At 40.8% G+C, this 20,987-nt stretch overlaps 2 protein-coding genes and 1 pseudogene across 13 annotated transcripts in view; 1 reads left to right on the forward strand and 2 right to left on the reverse strand.

The window, feature by feature from the left end:
• CDC25C (cell division cycle 25C) overlaps positions 1-17,029 on the reverse strand; it is a 38,618-nt gene extending 21,589 nt beyond the window's left edge. For 5 of the 12 annotated variants that reach the window (XM_065918621.1, XM_065918623.1, XM_065918625.1 and 2 more), the window contains exons 1-8: positions 16,725-16,953; positions 15,923-16,128; positions 14,941-15,035; positions 14,185-14,230; positions 12,600-12,633; positions 12,405-12,494; positions 11,373-11,441; positions 8,312-8,470 (exon numbers count right to left, since the gene is read on the reverse strand). In XM_065918621.1, the coding sequence (XP_065774693.1) occupies positions 8,312-8,470; positions 11,373-11,441; positions 12,405-12,494; positions 12,600-12,633; positions 14,185-14,230; positions 14,941-15,035; positions 15,923-16,116 (687 nt within the window). In that variant the 5' untranslated portion in view covers positions 16,117-16,128; positions 16,725-16,953. Of the gene's footprint in view, positions 1-8,311; positions 8,471-11,372; positions 11,442-12,404; positions 12,495-12,599; positions 12,634-14,184; positions 14,231-14,940; positions 15,036-15,213; positions 15,367-15,922; positions 16,129-16,724; positions 16,954-17,014 lie in introns of those variants that run through there. The other 7 variants (XM_065918622.1, XM_065918626.1, XM_065918624.1 and 4 more) reach the window with 7 other exon arrangements.
• On the reverse strand, positions 5,065-8,135 carry LOC136156152 (large ribosomal subunit protein uL30 pseudogene; annotated as a pseudogene).
• Positions 17,030-17,281: 252 nt separating the features above from the next.
• On the forward strand, positions 17,282-20,948 carry LOC136156153 (oocyte-specific histone RNA stem-loop-binding protein 2-like). The gene is made up of 6 exons (XM_065918636.1): positions 17,282-17,478; positions 18,483-18,563; positions 18,670-18,774; positions 19,628-19,771; positions 19,914-20,022; positions 20,844-20,948. The coding sequence occupies exons 1-5, from the start codon at positions 17,435-17,437 to the stop codon at positions 20,008-20,010; spliced, it is 471 nt and encodes a 156-aa protein (XP_065774708.1). The 5' UTR covers positions 17,282-17,434; the 3' UTR covers positions 20,011-20,022; positions 20,844-20,948.
• The last annotated feature ends 39 nt before the right edge of the window (positions 20,949-20,987 follow it).

The raw sequence follows: 20,987 nt of genomic DNA on the forward strand, positions 1-20,987 counted from the left end.
GGATGGGCGACATATGTGCACCCACGGCTGATCCATGTCGATGTAAGGCAAAAACCATCATGATACTGTAAAGTAATTATCCTCCAACTAAATTAATTAATTTTAAAAAATAAAAAATTTAAAAATTTAATTTATAGTGTAGTGGCTCCTAGACTTTAGTGTGCATCAAAATCACCTGGAGGAACTATTGAACTAGATTGCTGGGCCCCACCCACAAAGATTCTGATTCAGATCTGGGGTCAGTTCAGTTTCTCACTCATGTCCGGCTCTTTGCGACCCCATGGACTACAGCACGCCTGGCTTCCCTGTCCATCAACAACCCCCAAAGCTTGCTCAAACTCATGTCCAGCCAGTCGGTGATGTCTTCCAACCATCTCATCCTGTGTCTTTCCCTTCTCCTCCTGCCTTCAGTCTTTCCCAGCATCAAGGTCTTTTCCAATGAGTCGGTTCTTTACATCATGTGGCCAAACTATTGGAGCTTCAGCTTCAGCATCAGCCCTTACAATGAATATTCAGGACTGATTTCCTTTAGGATTGACTGGTTTGATCTCCTTGCAGTCCAAAGGACTCTCAAGAGTCTTCTCCAACACCACAGTTCAAAAGCATCAATTCTTCGGCGCTCAGTTTTCTTTATGGTCCAACTCTCACACCTGTCCAGGACTACTGGAAAAACCATAGCTTTGACTAGACAGATCTTTGTCAACAAAGTAATGTCTCTGCTTTTTAATATGCTGCCTAGGTTTGTCATAGCTTTTCTTCCAAGGAGTAAGCGTCTTTTAATTTCATGGCTGCAGTCACCATCTGCAGTGATTTTGGAGCCCAAGAAACTAAAGTCTCACTATTTCCACCTATTTGTCATGAAGCGATGGGACTGGATGCCAGCTTCTGCTTCATCCAGCCTGGTTTTTCACACGATGTACTCTGCACATAAGTTAAATAAGCAGGGTGACAATATACAGCCTTGATGTACTCCTTTCTCAGTTTGGAAGCAGTCTGTTGTTTCATGTCCAGCTCTCACTGCAGCTTCTTGACCTGCATACAGATTTCTCAGGAGGCAGGTAAAGTGGTCAGTGGTCTGGTATTCCCATTTCTTGAAGAATTTTCCAGTTTGTTGTCATCCACACAGTCGATAAGGCTTTATCATAGTCAATGAAGCAGAAGTAGATGTTTTTTGGGAACTGTCTTGCTTTTTCTATGATCTAATGGACATTGGCCATTTGATCTATGGTTCATCTGCCTCTTCTAAACCCAGTTTGAACATCTGGAAGTTCTTGGTTCACGTACTGCTAAAGCCTAGCTTGGAGAATTTTGAGCATTACTTTCCTAGCGTGTGAGATGAGTATAACTGTGCAATAGTTTGAACATTCTTTGGGATTGGAATGAAAACTGACCTTTTCCAGTTCTGCGGCTACTCTTGTGTTTTCCAAATTTGATGGCATATTGAGTACAGCACTTTCACAGCATCATCTTTTAGGATCTGGGGTGGGGCCCATATATTTGCATGGCTAAGAAGTTCCTACCTAATACTGACGCTCTTGCTCCAGGGGCCATACTTTATAGAGTGTTTAGATCTGTGCTACTCATTATAGAAACACAAACCACACAAGTCTACTTGCAAGAATTAAAACTAAAAAAAAAATTCAGTTCCTCAGAGGCACTATCCACATATTAAGCTCTCAATACCTCATGTGGCTAGTAGCTAGTGGCTACTGTATCAAATATAAAATATTTCCATCATCTCCAAAAGTTATACTGCACAGCATTACTTTAGATAATTGCTTAACCATCTTTCTTAACACTTTAGTTCATTCAAACTCTATATATTCAGCTAACCAAGTGTGCAGAACAAGCAACTATCATTTTTCTAAGTCCCTAGTAGTAAGATTTCTTTTTTTTTTCTTCCCTGCTGTAATTTTTTTTTTCCCAGCCATGCCATGAGGTTGTGGGATCTTATTTTCCCTACCAGGTATTTAACAGTGGCCCTTGGCAGTGAGAACATAGAGTCCTAACCATTAGACTGCCAGGGAATTCCTCCTTGTATGATTTTTACCACCCAGGTATCTTCAGTAGGAGACACCATAGTTCAGTTCAGTTCAGTTCAGTTCAGTCGTTCAGTTGTGTCCAACTCTGCAACCCCATGAACCGCAGGACACCAGGGCTCCCTGTCCATCACCAACTCCCAGAGTTTACTCAAACTCATGTCCATTGAGTCGGTGGTGCCATCCAACCATCTCATCCTCTGTTGTCCCCTTCTCCTCCTGCCCTCAATCTTTCCCAGCATCAGGGTCCTTTCAAATGAGTCAGCTCCTCACATCAGGTGGCCAAAGTATTGGAGTTTCAGCCTCAACATCAGTCCTTTCAATGAACACCTAGGACTGATCTCCTTCAGGATGGACTGGTTGGATCTCCATGCAGTCCAAGGGACTCTCAAGAGTCTTCTCCAACACCACAGTTCAAAAGCATCAATTCTTCTGTGCTCAGCTTTCTTTATAGTCCAACTTTCACATCCATACACAACTACTGGGAAAAACACAGCCTTCCCTAGACAGACCTTTGTTGGCAAAGTAGTGTCTCTGCTTTTAAATATGCTGTCTAGATTGGTCATAACTTTCCTGCCAAGGAATAAGCGTCTTTTAATCTCATGGCTGCAATCACCATCTGCAGTGATTTTCAGTTCAGTTCAGTAACTCAGTCGTGTCAGACTCTTTGTGACCCCATGAACTGCAGCATGCCAGGCCTCCCTGTCCATCACCAGCACCCAGAGTTTACCCAAACTCATGTCCATTGAGTCGGTGGTGCCATCCAACCATCTCATCCTCTGTTGTCCCCTTCTCCTCCTGCCCTCAATCTTTCCCAGCAACACGGTCTTTTCAAATGAGTCAGCTCTTCGAATCAGGTGGCCAAAGTATTGGGAGTTTCAGCTTAAACATCAGTCCTTCCAATGAACACCCAGGACTGATCTCCTTTAGGATGAACTGATTGGATTTCCTTGCAGTCCAAGGGACTCTCAAGAGTCTTCTCCAACACCACAGTTCAAAAGCATCAGTTCTTTGGTGCTCAGCTTTCTTTACAGTCCAACTCTCACATCCATACATGACTACTGGAAAAACCATAGCCTTGACTAGATGAACCTTTGTTAACAAAGTAATGTCTCCACTTTTTAATATGCTGTCTAGGTTGGTCATAACTTTCCTTCCAAGAAGCAAGCATCTTTTAATTTCATGACTGTAGTCACCATCTGCAGTGATTTTGGAGCCCAAAAAAATAAAGTCTGACACTGTTTTCACTGTTTCCCCATCTATTTGTCATGAAGTGACAGGACCGGATGCCATGATCTTAGTTTTCTGAATGCTGAGCTTTAAGCCAACTTTTTCGCTCTCCTCTTTCACTTTCATCAAGAGGCTCTTTAGTTCTTCTTCACTTTCTGCCATAAGGGTGGTGTCATCTGCACATCTGAGGTTATTGATATTTCTCCTGGCAATCTTGATTCCAGCTTGTGCTTCTTCTAGCCCAGCATTTCTCATGATGTACTCTGCATATAAGTTAAATAAGCAGGGTGACAATATACAGCCTTGACATATTCCTTTTCCTATTTGGAACCAGTCTGTTGTTCCATGTCTGGTTCTAACTGTTGCTTTCTGACCTGCATTCGGGTTTCTTAAGAGGCAGGTCAGGTGGTCTGGTACGCCCATCTCTTTCAGAATTTTCGACAGTTTATTGTGATCCACACAGTCAAAGGCTTTGGCATAGTCAATAAAGCAGAAATAGATGTTTTTCTGGAACTCTCTTGCTTTTTTGATGATCCAGCGAATGTTGGCAATTTGATCTCTGGTTTCTCTGCCTTTCCTAAAACCAACTTGAACATCTAGAAGTTCATGGTTCACGTGTTGCTGAAGCCTGGCTTGGAGAATTTTGAGCATTACTTTACGAGTGTGTGAGATGAGTACAATGGTGTGGTAGTTTGAACATTCTTTGGCATTGTCTTTCTTTAGGATTGGAATGAAAACTGACCTTTTCCAGTCCTGTGTCCACTGCTGACTTTTCCAAATTTGCTGTCATATTGAGTGCAGCACTTTCACAGCATCATCTTTTAGGATGTGAAATAGCTCAACTGGAATTCCATCACCTCCACTAGCTTTGTTTGTGGTGATGTTTCCTAAGGCCCACTTGACTTCACATTCCAGGATGTCTGGCTCTAGCTGAGTGATCACACCATTGTGATTATCTGGGTTGTGAAGATGTTTTTTGTACAGCTCTTCTGTGTATTCTTGCCACCTCTTCTTAATATCTTCTGCTTCTGTTAGGTCCATACCATTTCTGTCCTTTATTGAGCCCATCTTTGCATGAAATATTCCCTTGGTATCTCGAATTTTCTTGAAGAGATCTCTAGTCTTTCTCATTCTATTGTTTTCCTCTATTTCTTTGCATTGATCACTGAGGAAGGCTTTCTTATCTCTCCTTGCTATTCTTTGGAATACTGGATTCAAATGGGTATATCTTTCCTTTTCTCCTTTGCTTTTTGCTTCTCTTCTTTTCACAGCTTTTGTAAGGCCTCCTCGGACAGTCATTTTGCCTTTTTGCATTTCTTTTTCTTGGGAATGGTCTTGATCCCTGTCTCCTGTACAATGTCACAAACCTCCATCCATAGTTCATCAGGCACTCTGTCTATCAGATCTAGTCCCTTAAGTCTATTTCTTACTTCCACTGTATAATCATAAGGGATTTGATTTAGGTCTAGTGGTTTTCCCCACTTTCTTCAATTTAAGTTTGAATTGGGCAATAAGGAGTTCATGATCTGAGCCACAGTCAGCTCCTGGTCTTGTTTTTGCTGACTGTATAGAGCTTCTCCATCTTTGGCTGCAAAGAATATAATCAATCTGATTTTGGTGTTGACCATCTGGTGATGTCCATGTGTAGAGTCTTCACTTGTGTTGTTGGAAGAGGGTGTTTGCTATGACCAGTGTGTTCTCTTGGCAAAACTCTATTAGCCTTTGCCCTGCTTCATTCTGTACTCCAAGGCCAAATTTGCCTGTTACTCCAGGTGTTTCTTGACTTCCTACTTTTGCATTCCAGTCCCCTATAATGAAAAGGACATCTTTTTGGGGTGTTAATTCTAAAAGGTCTTGTAGGTCTTCATAGAACCATTCAACTTCAGCTTCTTCAGCATTATTGGCTGGGGCATAGGCTTGGATTACCGTGATACTGAATAGTTTGCCTTGGAAACGAACAGAGATCATTCTGTCATTCTTGAGATTGCACCCAAATACTGCATTTCAGACTTTTGTTGACTCTGAGGGCTACTCCATTTCTTCTAAGGTATTCTTGCCCATAGTAGTAGATATAATGGTCATCTGAGTTAAATTCACCCATTCTAGTCCATTTTGGTTCACTGATTCCTAAAATGTCAATTTTCACTCTTGCCATCTCCTGTTTGACCACTTCCAATTTACGTTGATTCATGGATCTAACACTCCAGGTTCCTATGCATTATTGTTCTTTACAGCATTGGACTTGCTTCCATCACCAATCACATCCACAACTGGATGTTGTTTTCCCTTTGGCTCCATCTCTTCATTCTTTCTGGCGTTTTTCTCCACTCTTCTCCAGTAGCATATTGGGCATCTACTGACCTGGGAAGTTCATCTTGCAGTGTCCTATGTTTTTGCCTTTTCATACCGATAACATGGTTCTCAAGACAAGAATACGGAAGTGGTTTGCCATTCCCTTCTCCAGTGGTCCTCATTTTGCCAGAACTCTCCACCATGACCCATCTGTCTTGGGTGGCCCTACACAGCATGGCTCATAGTTTCATTGAGTTAGACAAGGCTGTGATCCATGTGATCAATTTGGTTAGTTTTCTGTGATTGTGGTTTTCATTCTGTCTGCCCTCTGATGGATAAGGATAAGAGGCTTGTGGAAGTTTACGGATGGGAAAGACTGACTGGGGGGGAATCTGGGTCTTGTTCTGAAGGGTAGGGCTATGCTCAGTGCAGTTCAGTTGCTCAGTCGTGTCCAACTCTTTGCGACCCCATGGACTGCAGCACGCCAGACTCCCCTGTCTATCACCAATTCCCGGAGCTTACTCAAATTCATATCCATCAAGTTGGTGATGCCATCCAACCATCTCATCCTCTGTCTTTCACTTTTCCTCCCACCTTCAATCTTTCTTAGCATCAGGGTCTTTTCCAGTGAGTCAGCTGTTCACATCAGGTGGCCCAAGTATTGGAGTTTCAGCTTCAGTATCAGTCCTTCCAATGAATATTCAGAACTGATTTCCTTTAGGATGGACTGGTTTGATCTCCTTGCAGTCCAAGGGACTTTTAAGAGTCTTTTCCTACACCATAGTTCAAAAGCATCAATTCTTCAGTGCTCAGCTTTCTTTATAGGGGCTATGCTCAGTAAATCTTTTTTTTTTAATTTTTTTTTCAATTTGTTTCAATTGTTTATTAACGGATCAGATTACAAAAATAATCCTGGTAGATACCTTAGTTCATCCTTCTAATAAGCCTGTTGATCTGGTCTTCCCTGTTGCCAGCATCTCCACCTTCTACAAAATGGGTGGTCTTTTTCTTCATTCCACCTCGTAGAGAAGACAATTTAAAGGACCACAGGAAGTTGTTTGCTTCTTTGAAACGTTTTCCAACGGTATAGATCTCATGAATCAGATCCTCCATGCAGTGATTCCGTATTTCCCAAGAGATCGAGCAATCAATGTGTTGTCTGTCAGGGCAATTCACTTTTTGTTGATTTTGCCATAACCACGCTTGTAGATCAATTCATTTACAGACTTCAGATTTGGGTACCCCCATGCAATGTATGGCTCCACAATTCTCAGCATGTTAACTGATGCCTTGTTGAGCTTCACAAAGGTGCCACTGAAGATCTGCCGGAGGTGAAGGAGCTGCAGCACCTTTTGAATCTTTCGGCTCACACCGGTGATACCTCTGATCCTGATGACAAATGCCAATTTGGGTTCCGAGGGTACATAGAAATTGCTGGCTTTTGCACCATCTGAGGCATTCGAATTTCAGTTCTGTACATCTGCCTGTATTCCTTGTGGTAATGCTTAGCTTTTACATAAATAAGCTTCCTCCTTGCCTTTCGAAGCATCTTTTGGGCAAACTTCTTTTTCAGGCGCTTGATACTAAGTTCTGCGAAATTCTTTCGCTTTTGCTTAAGGGTTTCTGGCACAGCAGGAATCTTCTTTTTCTTCTCTTCTGCACCTTCCATGGTTCCAGTCGGGAAAGAGGCTCAGTAAATCTTTAATCCAATTTTCTATTGATGGGTGAGGTTGTGTTCCCTTCCTGTTGTTTGACCTAAGACCAAACTATTGTAGGGGTAATAAAGATAATGGCAACCTCCTTCAAAAGGACTTATGCCTGCACTGTTGTATTCATTGCCCCTGACCATGCAGTAGGCCACTGTTGATCCACACCTCCGCCGAAGACTCCTGGACACTCATAGCAAGTCTGGCTCAGTCTCTTGTGGGGACACTGCTCCTTTTTCCTGGGTCCTGGTGCACACAAGGTTTTGTCTGTGCCCCCCAAGAGTCTGTTTCCAGTCCTGTGGAAGTTCTGTTATCAAATCCCACTGGCCTCTAAAGTCAAATTCCCTGGGGGTTCTCAGTCCCCTTGCCAGATTCCCAAATTGGGAAATCTGTTGTGGGTTCTAGAACTTTCTTAACAATCTACATGTAAAGATGGCAGAGTAGAAGGACATACGCTCATCTTCTCCTTCGAGAACTCCAAAACTGCAACTCAAGGCTGGACAACCATTGACAGAAGAATGTTGGATATCACCAAAAAAGCAAACCCCTGCACATATTTGTTTCAAAGAAAGGAAGTTGACTCAGAAAATCAAAATGCAAAAAAAGAGAGAGAGAGAAAATCTAAATGCCTAAGAAAGCATCTTTGACGTATCGGCATATTGCTAATAACACAGGCTTCATATATTCCTCTTAGTGATATGGAGAGGATAAAAGAAGACAAAAAGATATACTCTAAAACATTTGAAAAATCATCCTAAACATATTTTATCTATTACTATTATTCTGGAGCTATCTTTTACACCAGATTACACTGATGGTGATTTACTCAAACTGCTAACAAACCTTCTCACCAGCAGTAATATTCCCATGATGACCTGACACTCTATCAGTCAGGTAACCCTTAGAGTATAAAGACCATATCTTCTTGATCTCTTCAGACCTACCACATAGTCCAGTGGCTGCAACACATTAGAGACACAATTTTATTTATTCAAGAATGAAGGAATTTGAAAAACACAAAGATACTATGAGAGAGTATTTTACCTTGACCTTTTCTTGATCTTCCAGTGAAAACTCCATCAATTCATCTGATATCTCTTCTGCCTGATCTTCTGCTAGCTCTGGATTTTTATGTAATTTTGAAACTGTAGTAATGGGACTGCCCAGATGTTTCATTTCACTTTCCACCAAGTTTCCATTGTCCTACAAAGTATATTGACAATATTAAAAACTATCTAGGACTCTTAACTTATAACAATATACAAATATTAACTCAGAATGAATCAAAGACCTAAATGTAAAAGCTAAAATTATAAAACTCTTAGAAGAAAATAGTATGAGGTAAGCTTTATGACATTGGATTTGGCAATGATTCCTTGAATATTATATAAAAGCATAAGCAACAAAAGAAAAATAGGATAAACTGGACTTCATCAAAATTAAAAACCTTTATACATCAAAGAATATTATTAAAAAACTGAAAAGGTAACCTATAGGAGAAAATATTTGCCAATCACATATCTGATAAGAGGTTAATATTCAAGACACATAAAGAACTTCCAAAACTCAACAACAACAATAGCAACAATAATAACAGAAACAAATAGGACTTGAATAGACATTTATTGAAAAAAGATACACAAATGACCAACTACCATATGAAAAGATGCACAACATAACTAGTCATAACGGAAATGCAAATCAAAACCAGAGATACTACTTTGTACCTATTAGGAAAGCTTCAAGCAAACAAAAAAACAGAAAATAACAAGTGTCAGCAAGGATATGGAGAAGTTGGAACCATGTACATTGTTGTGGGAAATGTCAAATGATGTAGCTGCTATGGATAATGGTATGGTGGTTCTACCAAAAAATTAACCATACAATTACCATGTATGATCCAGCAATTCTATTTTTTGGTATATACTCCAAAGAATTGAAAGTAGGGATTTAAACAGATATTTTTATATTAATGTTCATAGCAGCATTATTCACAATAGCTAAAAGGTGGAAACAAACCAAATGTCCATCAACAGAATAATGCATAAACAGAATGTGGTATATCCATATAATAGAATATTATCCAGCCATAAAAAGAAATGAAATTCTAATTCATGTTACAGTATGGATGAATCTTGAAGATATTATGCTAAGTAAGATAAGCCAGACAGAAAAGGCCAAATATTATATTATTCTACTTACATGAAGCAGTACCTAGAGCAGTCAAATTCACAGAGACAGAAAGTAGACTAAAGGTTACGAGAGGGAGAAAGGGGAAGTTATTGTTTAATGGGCGACTTCCCTGTGGCTCAGTGGTAAAGAATCCGCCTACAACGGAGAAGACACAGGTTCAATACCTGGGTCAGGAAGATCCCCAAGAGAAGGAAATGGCAATTCACTCCAGTATTCTTGCCTGGGAAATCCCATGGACAAAGGAGCCTGGTGGGCTACATTCCATGGGAGTCACAACAGTCAGACACAATTCAGAGACTAAACCACCACCACCATTATTTAGTGAGCAGAGAGCTTCTGTTTTTAATGATTAAAAAAATCTGAAATGGATAGTGAACATACTTAATGTTGTGAACATACTTAATGCCACTGGATTGTACACAAAAATGGTTCAGATGGTAAATGTTACGTATATTTTACTATATTAAAAAAAATTACACATACATATACTAACAGTTATCTAGCAATTTACTATGCTCCAAGTTTTGCCATACTCCAAGATATGAAAAATCTGAAACATGCTCAACTTTATCTCCTTAGTATGGGGCATATTAAAATGCCTTCCCCTGAGTGTTGAGATTAGGATCCAAATCTCTGGAGTATATCAAGTCCACAGTTTATTAAAAACAAGTGATGTTATATACCTGAAACTAACACAACCTTGTAAATCAAATATACTTCAATTAAACAAATACAACAACAAGTGAGCACCTGTTTAACTTAAAACTCCAGTAGCTAAATGGACAAAGGACACAATCATTCACTAGAGAAAATATGCATGGCTAAGGGACATGAAATCATTACTAATCATTTTTAACATAAAACATTTACCCATCTAATTAGCAAATCTTTTAAAGTGGTAACACATCATTTATCCAAATGAACTATGGATTGCTCATGAAAATGTAAATTCTTAGAACTTTATTTGGAAAGGAATTTGGCAATATGTATCAAAAATCTTAAAAATATTTAAACCCTTTAATCTAGTAATTATAATATTTGGTACTAATCCTAAATAAAAAAATTGTTAACAGGCAAAATTTGTGCTCAGGAATTTACACGATATCATTATTTATAAAAGCAAAATGTATATATCCATAAGTGCCCAACAATTGGGAAGTACTTATATAAATTACAGTTCAATTATTAGAATAAAAGCACCCATTAAGAACTGCTTACTAAGAGTTTTAATATTTATCTAAAATAATAGAATATAAAGTTATATATACAATATGACCTCAACTTTGTAAAACTATACACATGGTTAAAAGATTGAAAGCAATGAGGTAAACGTTAATAGTAGTTTTTCTCTATGAGGTAGCTATTTTCTTTTTTATAGTTTACTGTATTTTTTACACAGTTTTCACAATGGGCACACAGTACTTTTAAAATTGACAGAGGGGGTACATGCATGCTCAGTTGCTTCAGTCGTGTCTGACTCTTGAGGACCCCATGGACTGTGGCCAGCCAGGCTCCTCCGTCCACAGGATTCTCCAGGCAAGAATACTGGAGTGGGTTGCCATGCCCTCCTCCAGGGGATCTTCCCAACTAGAGATTGAAACCACATCTCCTGCATTCCAGACAGATTCTTTACCCACTGAGCCACCTGGAAGCCATGAGAAAGAGGAGCGAAACACTTAAAGAATAAAGGAGAAATGCTTTAAAGGCCTAAGAATTTATTCTTCTTCTTAAACTTGAACATAAAAAGATCAGAGGACATGTCTCCTCCCTTTCCTTGCTCAAAGGTTACTTCTCCAACCCCTTTTCTCACTCAAGTCAGCTAAGAAAATTCAAAGGGCCAGAAATCCAGATCTGCAATCCTCTACTCCTCAACACCTCAGTTGATTGTTGAGGATGATGTCCGGTGACTCACCAGTAGAGAAAGAGGAGACCTCAGGTTCCTGGGTACCCACCACTCCAGGGGCTTTGAAGTGCTCTTTTCCTGCATAAGAAAAACTACACTGGCTGAAAGAAGAGGTGTCAGCAGACTCTGCCAAAAACATTTCATCTGATGAAGTCATGGATAACCCTCACAAAACATAGTACCTGTAATCAAGGTTGACCACACATCCTGAAAATACAAATTATGGTTTGGATTTGATGTATGGTGTATAAAACAGCATGCTCTGGACGGTACTGATTTTATGATCACAAGCCAAAGGGAGCGAGGAAAAAGGGAGCCAGACAGGGGAAGAAATGATGAGATTTTTAGTGATTATAAACAGAGAGTAGAACTGTATTAATTCAAGAAAAAGCTGATTAGGACAGCCAAAAAACATGGGCATAACTTAGGCAATGTGAGCAAAGAAGAACAGCAGCTATCATTTATACATACTGACCTGGAGGAAAGGATGGGACGACAGGAAAAGCAAAAAGATGGTTAGAAAAGGGGATTAATGAAGGGATTAGTTAGAGAATTATTTTAGCTATTATATAGCTTTGGAGAAGCTAGTTTCAACTTGGGAACTGAAGGATTATCTGAGACTCAGACAAAAAAGGACAATGACTTCCTCAGAATAGGGGCTAAGAAGCTAGACTAAGAGGGAAATAAGAAATTAAGAAGCCTAGACTTGTATATGAAGCCATGCAATGAATATGTGAACAAGTTATGTAAATTATCCTTGTGTTTTAAGTCCTAAATTTTTTACATTACAATCAACTGAACATGAGTAATAACGATGACCTGCTGTGAAAGACTGGAAGCCAGGTTTCCATACTAGGATCAAACCTTAAATGGAAAAAAAAAACAAACTATAAAGAATTTTTTTCCTCTAGTGTTGCAATTTGCTTGTCAAGCACACTGAAGCACAGACAGCTCTAAGTTTCATAGTGATACTGATGAGTTAGTTGCTCTACTCAAAGGAATAAAACTACTAGTGGACCTAGGTTTCCATTAAACACTCACATTTTCCTTATTTGCAGATGAGCCACGTACTGCGTCTTTCTTCCTGCGGCCACGGTCCAAGGCATTCGGAGTGCTACAAAACACCTGTGCCTACAAGAGATTGTTTTCAAAGAACATCCGGCATCCTCGAGCTAAGCTGGAAATCCTCTGCCTCCCACCTGACAAACCCAAACCCAAGAAAGATGAGTTACTCACTGGGCTACATTTTATAAGATGTTGGTGGTGATTCCTGTAGATCAAAAAAAGAAAAACTGCCAGTCATTCAAACCCCAAACACGATTTGGTTATTCTTCAGTGACTCGGGACATCCCACCTTTCTTTTCTTGTGCTGTAGGAGACCTGTACCTAATTGATGTCTCTTCCAATAACAATATATAGGGTGTTCTCTGTGGTAAATAACAAGACATTGAGTGACATCCTGGGGATGAGGACCTCACCTCACTGGCATAACCATATATATAGATATGCATCAAAGATGATGACTTTGTCCTATATCTTATATAGACACAATTTACAATTTGCTAATTTTTCAGCATGGACTATTGGGAGTTAATGTTTATTTTTATGGATTTCTATCCTCCCTCCCCAGACTTCATCTAGTCTACCTGGGTTAGGACATATAAGCAATTCAAAGAAAATAAAAGCAATATAAAGTAAAATTTTCACATGTATTGATTAAAAATACTCATGGAGAGTCTTCCCTAGTGCACAAAGAGGCACCTAATTTATCTAAACTTTGAAGAATAAAGTTACAAAAATATTAAGACAATCAAATGGAAAATTCATGATAAAGTACTTTTCATTGCTTGAGTACTCTCTAACTGAACATTTTTCTAAGATCTTCAATAAATAATCTTAAATAGTAATAATAAAAAACATTATACAATGCAGCATATGTATTAGATATACATCTTCATTTAATCCTCACAGGAGTCATTTATGAAAAGTGCTATTATCTCCATTATTATTATTTCTTTATTAAAAATAAAAAGAGGTTCCTTGAGGTTAAGAAACTTGTCAAAGTAAGTTGATGAAGCAGTAAGACACTGAAATCCAGACACTCTGATTCCAGGGCCTGCACTCTGCTACACTTATGAACACTAAGATTTAGTACTACTCACATGCAGATAACAGCCTCCATCTAAGTTCAGTATACCATTCTCTTCCATTTTAAAGACAATACTGATTGTATGTGAGGGTTAAAATAAATAGCCTTCATTTTCACAACACTATTTTTTATATAAGTAATCTACTATTTTTTATTTATTTTATTTTTTGGTTGCATTGGGTCTTTGTTGCTGCCTGCAGGCTTTCTCTAATTGCAACAATCGGGGGCTACTCTTCATTGCAATGCTCAGGCTTCTCATTGCAGTGCTTCTCGTCTTACAGAGCACAGGCTCTAGGTGCTTGAGCATCAGTGGGTGTGGCATGCAGGCTCAGTAGGTGTGGCTCTGGGCTCTAGAGCACAGGCTCAAAAGTTGTGGCACATGGGCTTACTTGCTCCACAGTATGTGGAATTTCCCCAGACCAGGGATCAAACCTAAGTCTCCTGCATTGGTAGGTGGATTTCCATCCACTGTGCCTCCAGGGAAGTCCCTCACAACACAATTCCGATTTTGGAAACTTAAAATATCTTTCAAGGGAAGAACCTACGCCTTCAAGCCCCCTTACACCTAAGGTGAAACATTCTCTATAGAGTCTGCATGGGATAAAATCCCTAGGCCAGTGCTGAGAAGGCTTTAATACTTTAGTACAGGATTCATTTAGCAGAAGAACTTACATTCCAGCTAACTGTACTTGCTCAGGTCCTGTAGACTCCAAATGACCTGCAATCAGATGTAGAGTTATTCTTGTTCATGTATTTTGTCTTTCCTTCTAATTTTCATTACCAGTGAGCCGTATTAACTTCAAAAACTGAACTTTTAAACACAAAGGCTCTTGATAAATACCAATTTCATGATACAAGGTACCATGGTACAAGTTCATGGAAACTTGAAAATCTGCACGTGTCACATAAAGGAAAATTTCTCGGTAATAGTGCATTATGCTAACCTATAGAGATTTTTTTTCATCAGTAGAAAGGAAAATTTATCACTCAGGAAATATGAAATTAGAACAAATACCAAAATGGTTGACTAGTAAAACACATTCCTTTGGGGTACACACCCTATAAAAACACATAAGAATTAGTTGACAAAGCATTTCTTTATGTTGGCTTCTTTGTCTCTGCTGAAAATAGACTGGGGCATAAAACTTATCATCTTTAACTAGCACTTTCATTCCCACAATCAATCAACAAAATATTCCTTCTTGTCTAACTTTCTCAATGCAAAGTGACTCCTACTCGGGTCAATTCTCTTCCCATTGACTGAACCATTCTTCTCAAAAATCCTCTAGGTACTCGAAGAATTCCATCCGCAAGGCTCTCTAGCTACTTTTTTCTTTTTAATCCACTTTTACCACCTTCCATCATACTACTGTCCTCTCCCCTAACAATTATTCTTTCCCTTGAGGCCTTTACTTCCCTTTTCCCTACCAGTTTCATCAAGGTCTGCAGAAGCAGTAAGCTGAGTGGCAGACATCTCCCCGCTGCTAAGATTCGAAAGATCAAGGCAACGTTTTGGGGTTCCTCTGTTGAGACATAATAATACATCAAGATTCCCACTGGGTTATAATATCCTAAAAGGCAAAAATCACATTATCCTCTTCATTTGAAATACCCTCCCTGACTACCACATAAAACAGTCTTCCAATAAATCTAACTGATTTTTGGAAACAAGTCAGACTAGGCTTGAGAAAAATCTCCTACCTTTTCTCTACTCCAATAATACCTCATTTTCTCCTCATCAACATGTTGAATCAAGGTAATTTAAGAAAATGGCTGAGGTGGGTCTTGACTTCTCATCTTTTGCCCTGAGCACCATGAGCACACAGATTTTATCTCTCCCTGGAGTCTTCAGTACTTTTCTGACTTCCAACTTTGCTGGCTAGTTGAGGCATCAGAGCATGGCATTACCAGAATTTAAAGTACAATAGGGGCTTCCCTGGTAGCTCGGTGGTAATGAATCCATCTGTCAATGCAGGAGTTTTGGGTTAAATCCCTGGGTTGGGAAGATCCCCTGAAGAAGAAAATGGCAACCCACTCCAGTATTACTGCCTGGGAAACACCACGGACAGAGGAGCCTCGCCAGCTACAGCCCAAGGGGTTGCAAAAGAATTGGGCACTAGCAACTAAACAACAACAAGAGTAATGTTAACTGTAGTACTTATAAAGTGACAACTCATGTGATGCAATAGTTTTCAAAGACTTTCCTCATCATTTGATTCTATATGATCCTAGTAAGATAGTAAGGAATTATTATTACTATGTCACAGAAAAGAAGCCTTAGACTCAAAACTGTCAAATGGTTAGTCAAGGACAGTAGCTTAACCCTTATCTCTGAACCAGGATAATTTTTAAAAAACCCAAAAACTGTTTAGAAGAGCAAAGGAGATGTGAAAAGAAAAGGTAGATTTACCCAGACAAAATGCTTAGGTTTGCAGAGTCACCAAAAAGTTTCTTCTCCACTGGAGTTCTAGGGAGATCTGAACTGATGGAAAAAGAGGCATCTCTCTCAAGAAGCAGGTTTAATATCTTCCTCTGATTGGACCTAAAACTAGGTCCTGAGGCAAGGCCTCCCTCCTCTCTTTTGGATGAGAATTCTGCAGACATGGTCTCCAAGTTCTAAGAAAAAACAAAACCTAGCTAAGAGACAAGGCTTCCCAGAAGGCTCAGCGGTAAAAGAATCCGCCTGCCAATGCAGGACACATGGGTTGAATCCCTGGGTGGGGAAGATCCCTTGGAGGAGGAAATGGCAACCCACTCTAGTATTCTTGTCTGGGATATCCCATGGAGAGAGGAGAGAGGAGCCTGGTGGACTGCAGTCCACAGGGTCGCAAAAGAGTCGGACTCTACTAAACAACACGAGAGGGAAAACGTCACCTACCCAACCTCCTCCACCCTTTCCAGTTGCAAGCAAATGAACCAGTATTGGAGAAGGGGACATTCCCAAACGGTGAATCACAGATAGGCCTGAAGGTGAAATAGCACTTGCCGGAAGCGGCTTGGCCTTTCCATTGGAATCTTAACTTACAGAAAGGCAATCTCGGGGTTTTGAAGATGAAATGAAAAGAGGCCTTTGACTTGTTAGGGGCCACACAGTTCATGACTCCTGACAGGAAGGAACTCAGTTCTTCTAACTCGCGATAATACCTGTTTTGTCCCCCTAAACACCGTTCGCGAGCCCCGTAATTCTGTGGAGGACACAGTTCCAGGCTTACCTCAGGTTTGAGTTCGAGACTTGCCTTCAGGAGCAATGAAAGTAGGCAGGGAAATCAGACACAAGCGAAGATTCTAGAAGAATTAAAGAAAATCTGAGGTAAAGGCGGCGATTTAACCAGACATCTATGCCTCTCGACCAGATAGGCCAGGGTCGGGTTTTGCCGCTTCTCTCTGCAGACGGTTGACGTTACAGCCTCAGAGTAAGATTAACAGCCAAAAGCCTTGACCATTCAAACCTTCCGCCTTCCCAAAAACCTATCACGCTCGTCTCAGAGCTGCGTCAGCCTACCTCCGCGCACCCGCCTAGACCCGCTGGGCCAATCTTTTGCCTCTACATCACCGGGGGCGTGAGCTGTACGGAAGGATGTTTGCTCCGCCCCACAGGCCAGCAGGCCTCCGATTAGACCACCTGCTTTGGGCCAGCCCCTAGCTAAGCCCCGCCCCATAGGGAGCTTGGCCCCTCATTGGCTCTCCCTTCTGGCCAATCACCACACCCTTTCTGAGCTCTCCTTTCCTTCGGCCCCTTCAGCCCCTTCAACCCCGGGACATTTAAATTGTGCCTTGCTAGCGACGACCACTCCCTAGGATGAGACCTGGAGGGATTCATTTATGTGGGAGGATGTTTTAAATGGGCTGTGTTTTTTTCCCTTGCTTCTTTCTCGTGCCGTTACGTGGACCTTTCCTTATTTTTGCTAGCCTTTCGCTATAGATGGAGCATTTGCAGCCAGGGTGGAAGATGTTGCGGCAAGACAGGTGTGTGTATTTATGATGAGTAGCACTGGCCCCTTCCAAGAGCTTTCCTGGGTCCGTGACCCTTTTAAGCGCGCAGCATCTGAGACACTAGGTTTGTGAGGTAAAAGAAATTTCTTTTCAAGGAAAGAATCATCTCATGGCGTAATCCTTATCAGAGTCCAAAGGATCCCAAACTTTGGTTGTTTGTGGAAATTTGAACATTGACTAGGTGGTTATTATTGTTAAGTCGTTCAGTTGCGTCTGACGCTTTGGGACTCCATGAACTGCAGCACGCCAGGCGTCCCTGCCCTTCACCATCTTCCACAGTTTGCTGAAACTCATGTTCCTTAAGTCAGTGATGCTCTCCAACCATCTCTCTCATCCTCTGTCTAGACGGTATTAAGAATTTATTCTTAATGTTGGGGGTTTGCTTTTAAATAATCCTGTGGGAGTGGTGGTGAGTATAGATGAAACAAGATTGGCCATGAGTACTGGGTCATGGGTAACTAGGAGGTCCATGCTATCCAGTGATCTCAATGTTTAATCTATATACTAATCACCTGTGGATCTTGCTAAAATGCATACTCTGGTTCACTAGATCTAGTTACCAAGATTCTACACTTCTAACAAGTTCTCAGCTGATGCTAATGCATCTGGTCCTGGAGTCAAACTTTGAGTAGCAGAGGATTATGCTCTTTGCGTATTTGAAATTTTCCATAATAAAAAATGTTTAAAATAACCTTGGAAGGTCTTTAAAATATAACTTCCCAAAGTGATAATTCAATAGGTCTAGAGTGGGGCTAAGGAATTATCAAGGCACCCATAAGCTACCCACAGAAATGGCATACAGACCACACTCTGAGAAACAAATTAGAAATGCAACCTTTATCTTTGAGAGACAGTGAGTCAGGAATACAACCTGTATCTGGTGCCAGGATCTTGGTAGTGTAGTGGCTGAGAGGTATAGTATAGTTAGCTGGGTTTTATCCTAATACCCTTTTCATCTGTAGAATCTGCTTCCCCAGAAAGAAGGTGTGTGAAGAGTCCTTATCCTCCAGGATAGAGATGATGAGTGTGGGAGTCAGTACAGAGCCCTGCCATGCCAGGTAAGTTTGACAATCAGGCTGGAGATTAAGGGAATGTGGGAAGAGCTGGTTTCTGCTTTGATGACTATCGTAACACTTCTTGGGACCACTGTCTACGTCTTTATAGGTGGGAGTTAGAGACAGATGCAACTGTCCTACAGCGGCGGCAAAAGCAGATAGATTATGGCAAGCGCACACCTGGTTACCAGTGCTTTCTGCAGCAGGTCCCCAAGTGAGTACAGTTGTGGGTAGTCACAAGAGTGTCAACCACATGGCTTTTCTTCAATGTCAGATGATGGAAAGATACTAAAATCTGAATGCTCCCACAAAGTTGCAACATTACTAAATTATCCTATAATCTAGTCCCCCAAATAAATTTCCAAGATTTTTTTTTAAATGGAACAAGTTATTCTTGACCCATAAGACTTCTCAAAGCTCTATTCGTGTTTACTAATGAATTTTTTTTCTTCCATTTTCACCTCATGCCTCCATGTGCGTGCATAAATTACTTCAGTTGTACTTCAGTTGACTCTTTCCGACCCTATGGACCCCAGCCCCAGGAGATTCCCTCTGTCTGTGGGATTCTCCAAACATGAATATTGGAGTGGGTTGCCATGCCCTCCTCCAGGGGAATCTTCCTGACCCAGGGATCGAACCTGCATTTCTTACATCTCCTGCATTGACAGGAGGGTTCTTTACCACTAGTGCCACCTGGGAAGGCCCATGCCTCCATCTGACTGTTAATTACAACATACCTGCCTAATTACATGTAAGCTTACAAGCATATATACAAATTAATGAATGAAAAGGTAGAATATGTTTTAAAGAGATGTCAAATACTTTCCTCTCTATCTATCTTGACTAGTGAGGGACTTGGAATATCTAATTTAGCTTACTCAGAAGAAAGAATATTAGAGAGTTGGGAAGTTTCATGTTTAATCCAATTTAAACATTTTCTTTGAATTGAGGACACTGATCTTACCTCATTCTCAGGAAATCCCTAATGAGTCTCCTAATTCACCATAATAAGCAATAAGTTGTGCCCCTTGGCCTTGACCTTAGTCTGACACATTTGTCATTGATAGGGCACAGCGACAGTCAGGACTTCACCCTCAAACACCAAACAAGAACAGGAGGTACAGTCGTCGCTCCTGGGATGCCCAGATCAGGAAGTGGAGAAGAGCCCTACATTCCTGGGACCCTCCCAGCCAGCCTCTGCAGGTTGAGGGGTGTGTGCACTATTCTTTGTTCCTTCCTTGAGTGGTGGACTAAGCCTTATCTCTCCCCACTTTGCAGAGGTTTCACTTTCACTGGCTGAAAAGGGAGAGTCTGAATGAAGTGCACATTTCTCTGACTCTGCTGCCTTCCTAGGTGTGGAATGGACAATCTCTTAGAGCCAACGGATTCCACCCCTTTGGATGACTGGCTCCAGGCCCTGGAACCCTCAGAGAATCAGGATGAAGACTAGGAGGGAGCCCAGGTAGTATCCTCTGCTGAAACCCACTGGAACAGGGTCAGAGATGGGGTCTAGCCCAGGAGGTCACAATTATGATAGGGTTCAAGGTAGTAGCCCAAGAACAAAAGAAGGAAAATGGAACAGCAGGGGGGGGAAATATGCAGAATGCGAGTAAAAAAAAAAACACAAACAAAAAAAAAACCTTGAACCAAAAGTGGCATAAAGAGATCTGGTTATAGTTAGAAATGGGGAAGAGGCTGGGCTGCACTGGGGACACTGTTTTATACTTGATGAAATGGGTGTCATTTTCCTTTGAATCAAGACCTGAAATTTGACTTGCAGGGTTTGGTTGTTTTAAGTGTTTCAAATTTGCAAATGCACCAATGCTAACTTCTTATACTCAATCACTTACCTTTAGTAAGCATGATATTTTATTATTAAATAAAAAGGGAGATTTACCTAGTGGTGAAGACCAAGGGCTTTAGAGTCTCAGACAGCTTTTTAATACTACCATTGTCTACCACATGGGTAGCTACTTAACCTCTCTTGCTGTTTCATCTGTCAAACAAGGAAATTTTCTCTCATCTGATGATTGTAAACAAAAATGAGAACACATATTTAAAGTACGCAGCACAGTGCCTGGCACATAAATGCTCCATAGCAGCAATTACTGGAAACTGTGTCCTTTACACTTCATGGTCCCTGACCCTTCTTTTGCCAAGGGGAAATGTGCAGGGCAAACAAATGTGCAGTGTATCTCCCATCACACACACCCCCCTCCCCACTCTGCGTATTTTCTTGATAACTACCTCACTTTCCCTTTACTCTTCTTTTTCAATTTGCAGATTTGGTCGCTCCTGCCTTCTCTGTCTTTCTGAGGAAGATTCCCACCACGGGCTCTACCTTTGAGCTGGTCACAATTACTTATCTGTCCCAGACTTCAGTGGTGCATAAAATATTTAGGGAAAACGTGTCTTTTAGGGGACTTC

The sequence above is a fragment of the Muntiacus reevesi genome, chromosome 1 (assembly GCF_963930625.1).
Source record: "Muntiacus reevesi chromosome 1, mMunRee1.1, whole genome shotgun sequence".
Lineage (NCBI taxonomy): Eukaryota > Metazoa > Chordata > Mammalia > Artiodactyla > Cervidae > Muntiacus > Muntiacus reevesi.

Bases quoted from the DNA above. Each gene is read 5' to 3' on its own strand.
- LOC136156153 (XM_065918636.1), top strand. From the start codon at position 17,435: ATGGAGCATTTGCAGCCAGGGTGGAAGATGTTGCGGCAAGACAG. The intron at 18,775-19,627 runs GTGAGTACAGTT...TGTCATTGATAG, and splicing joins TTTCTGCAGCAGGTCCCCAA to GGCACAGCGACAGTCAGGAC. The intron at 19,772-19,913 runs GTGTGTGCACTA...CTGCCTTCCTAG, and splicing joins CAGCCTCTGCAGGTTGAGGG to GTGTGGAATGGACAATCTCT.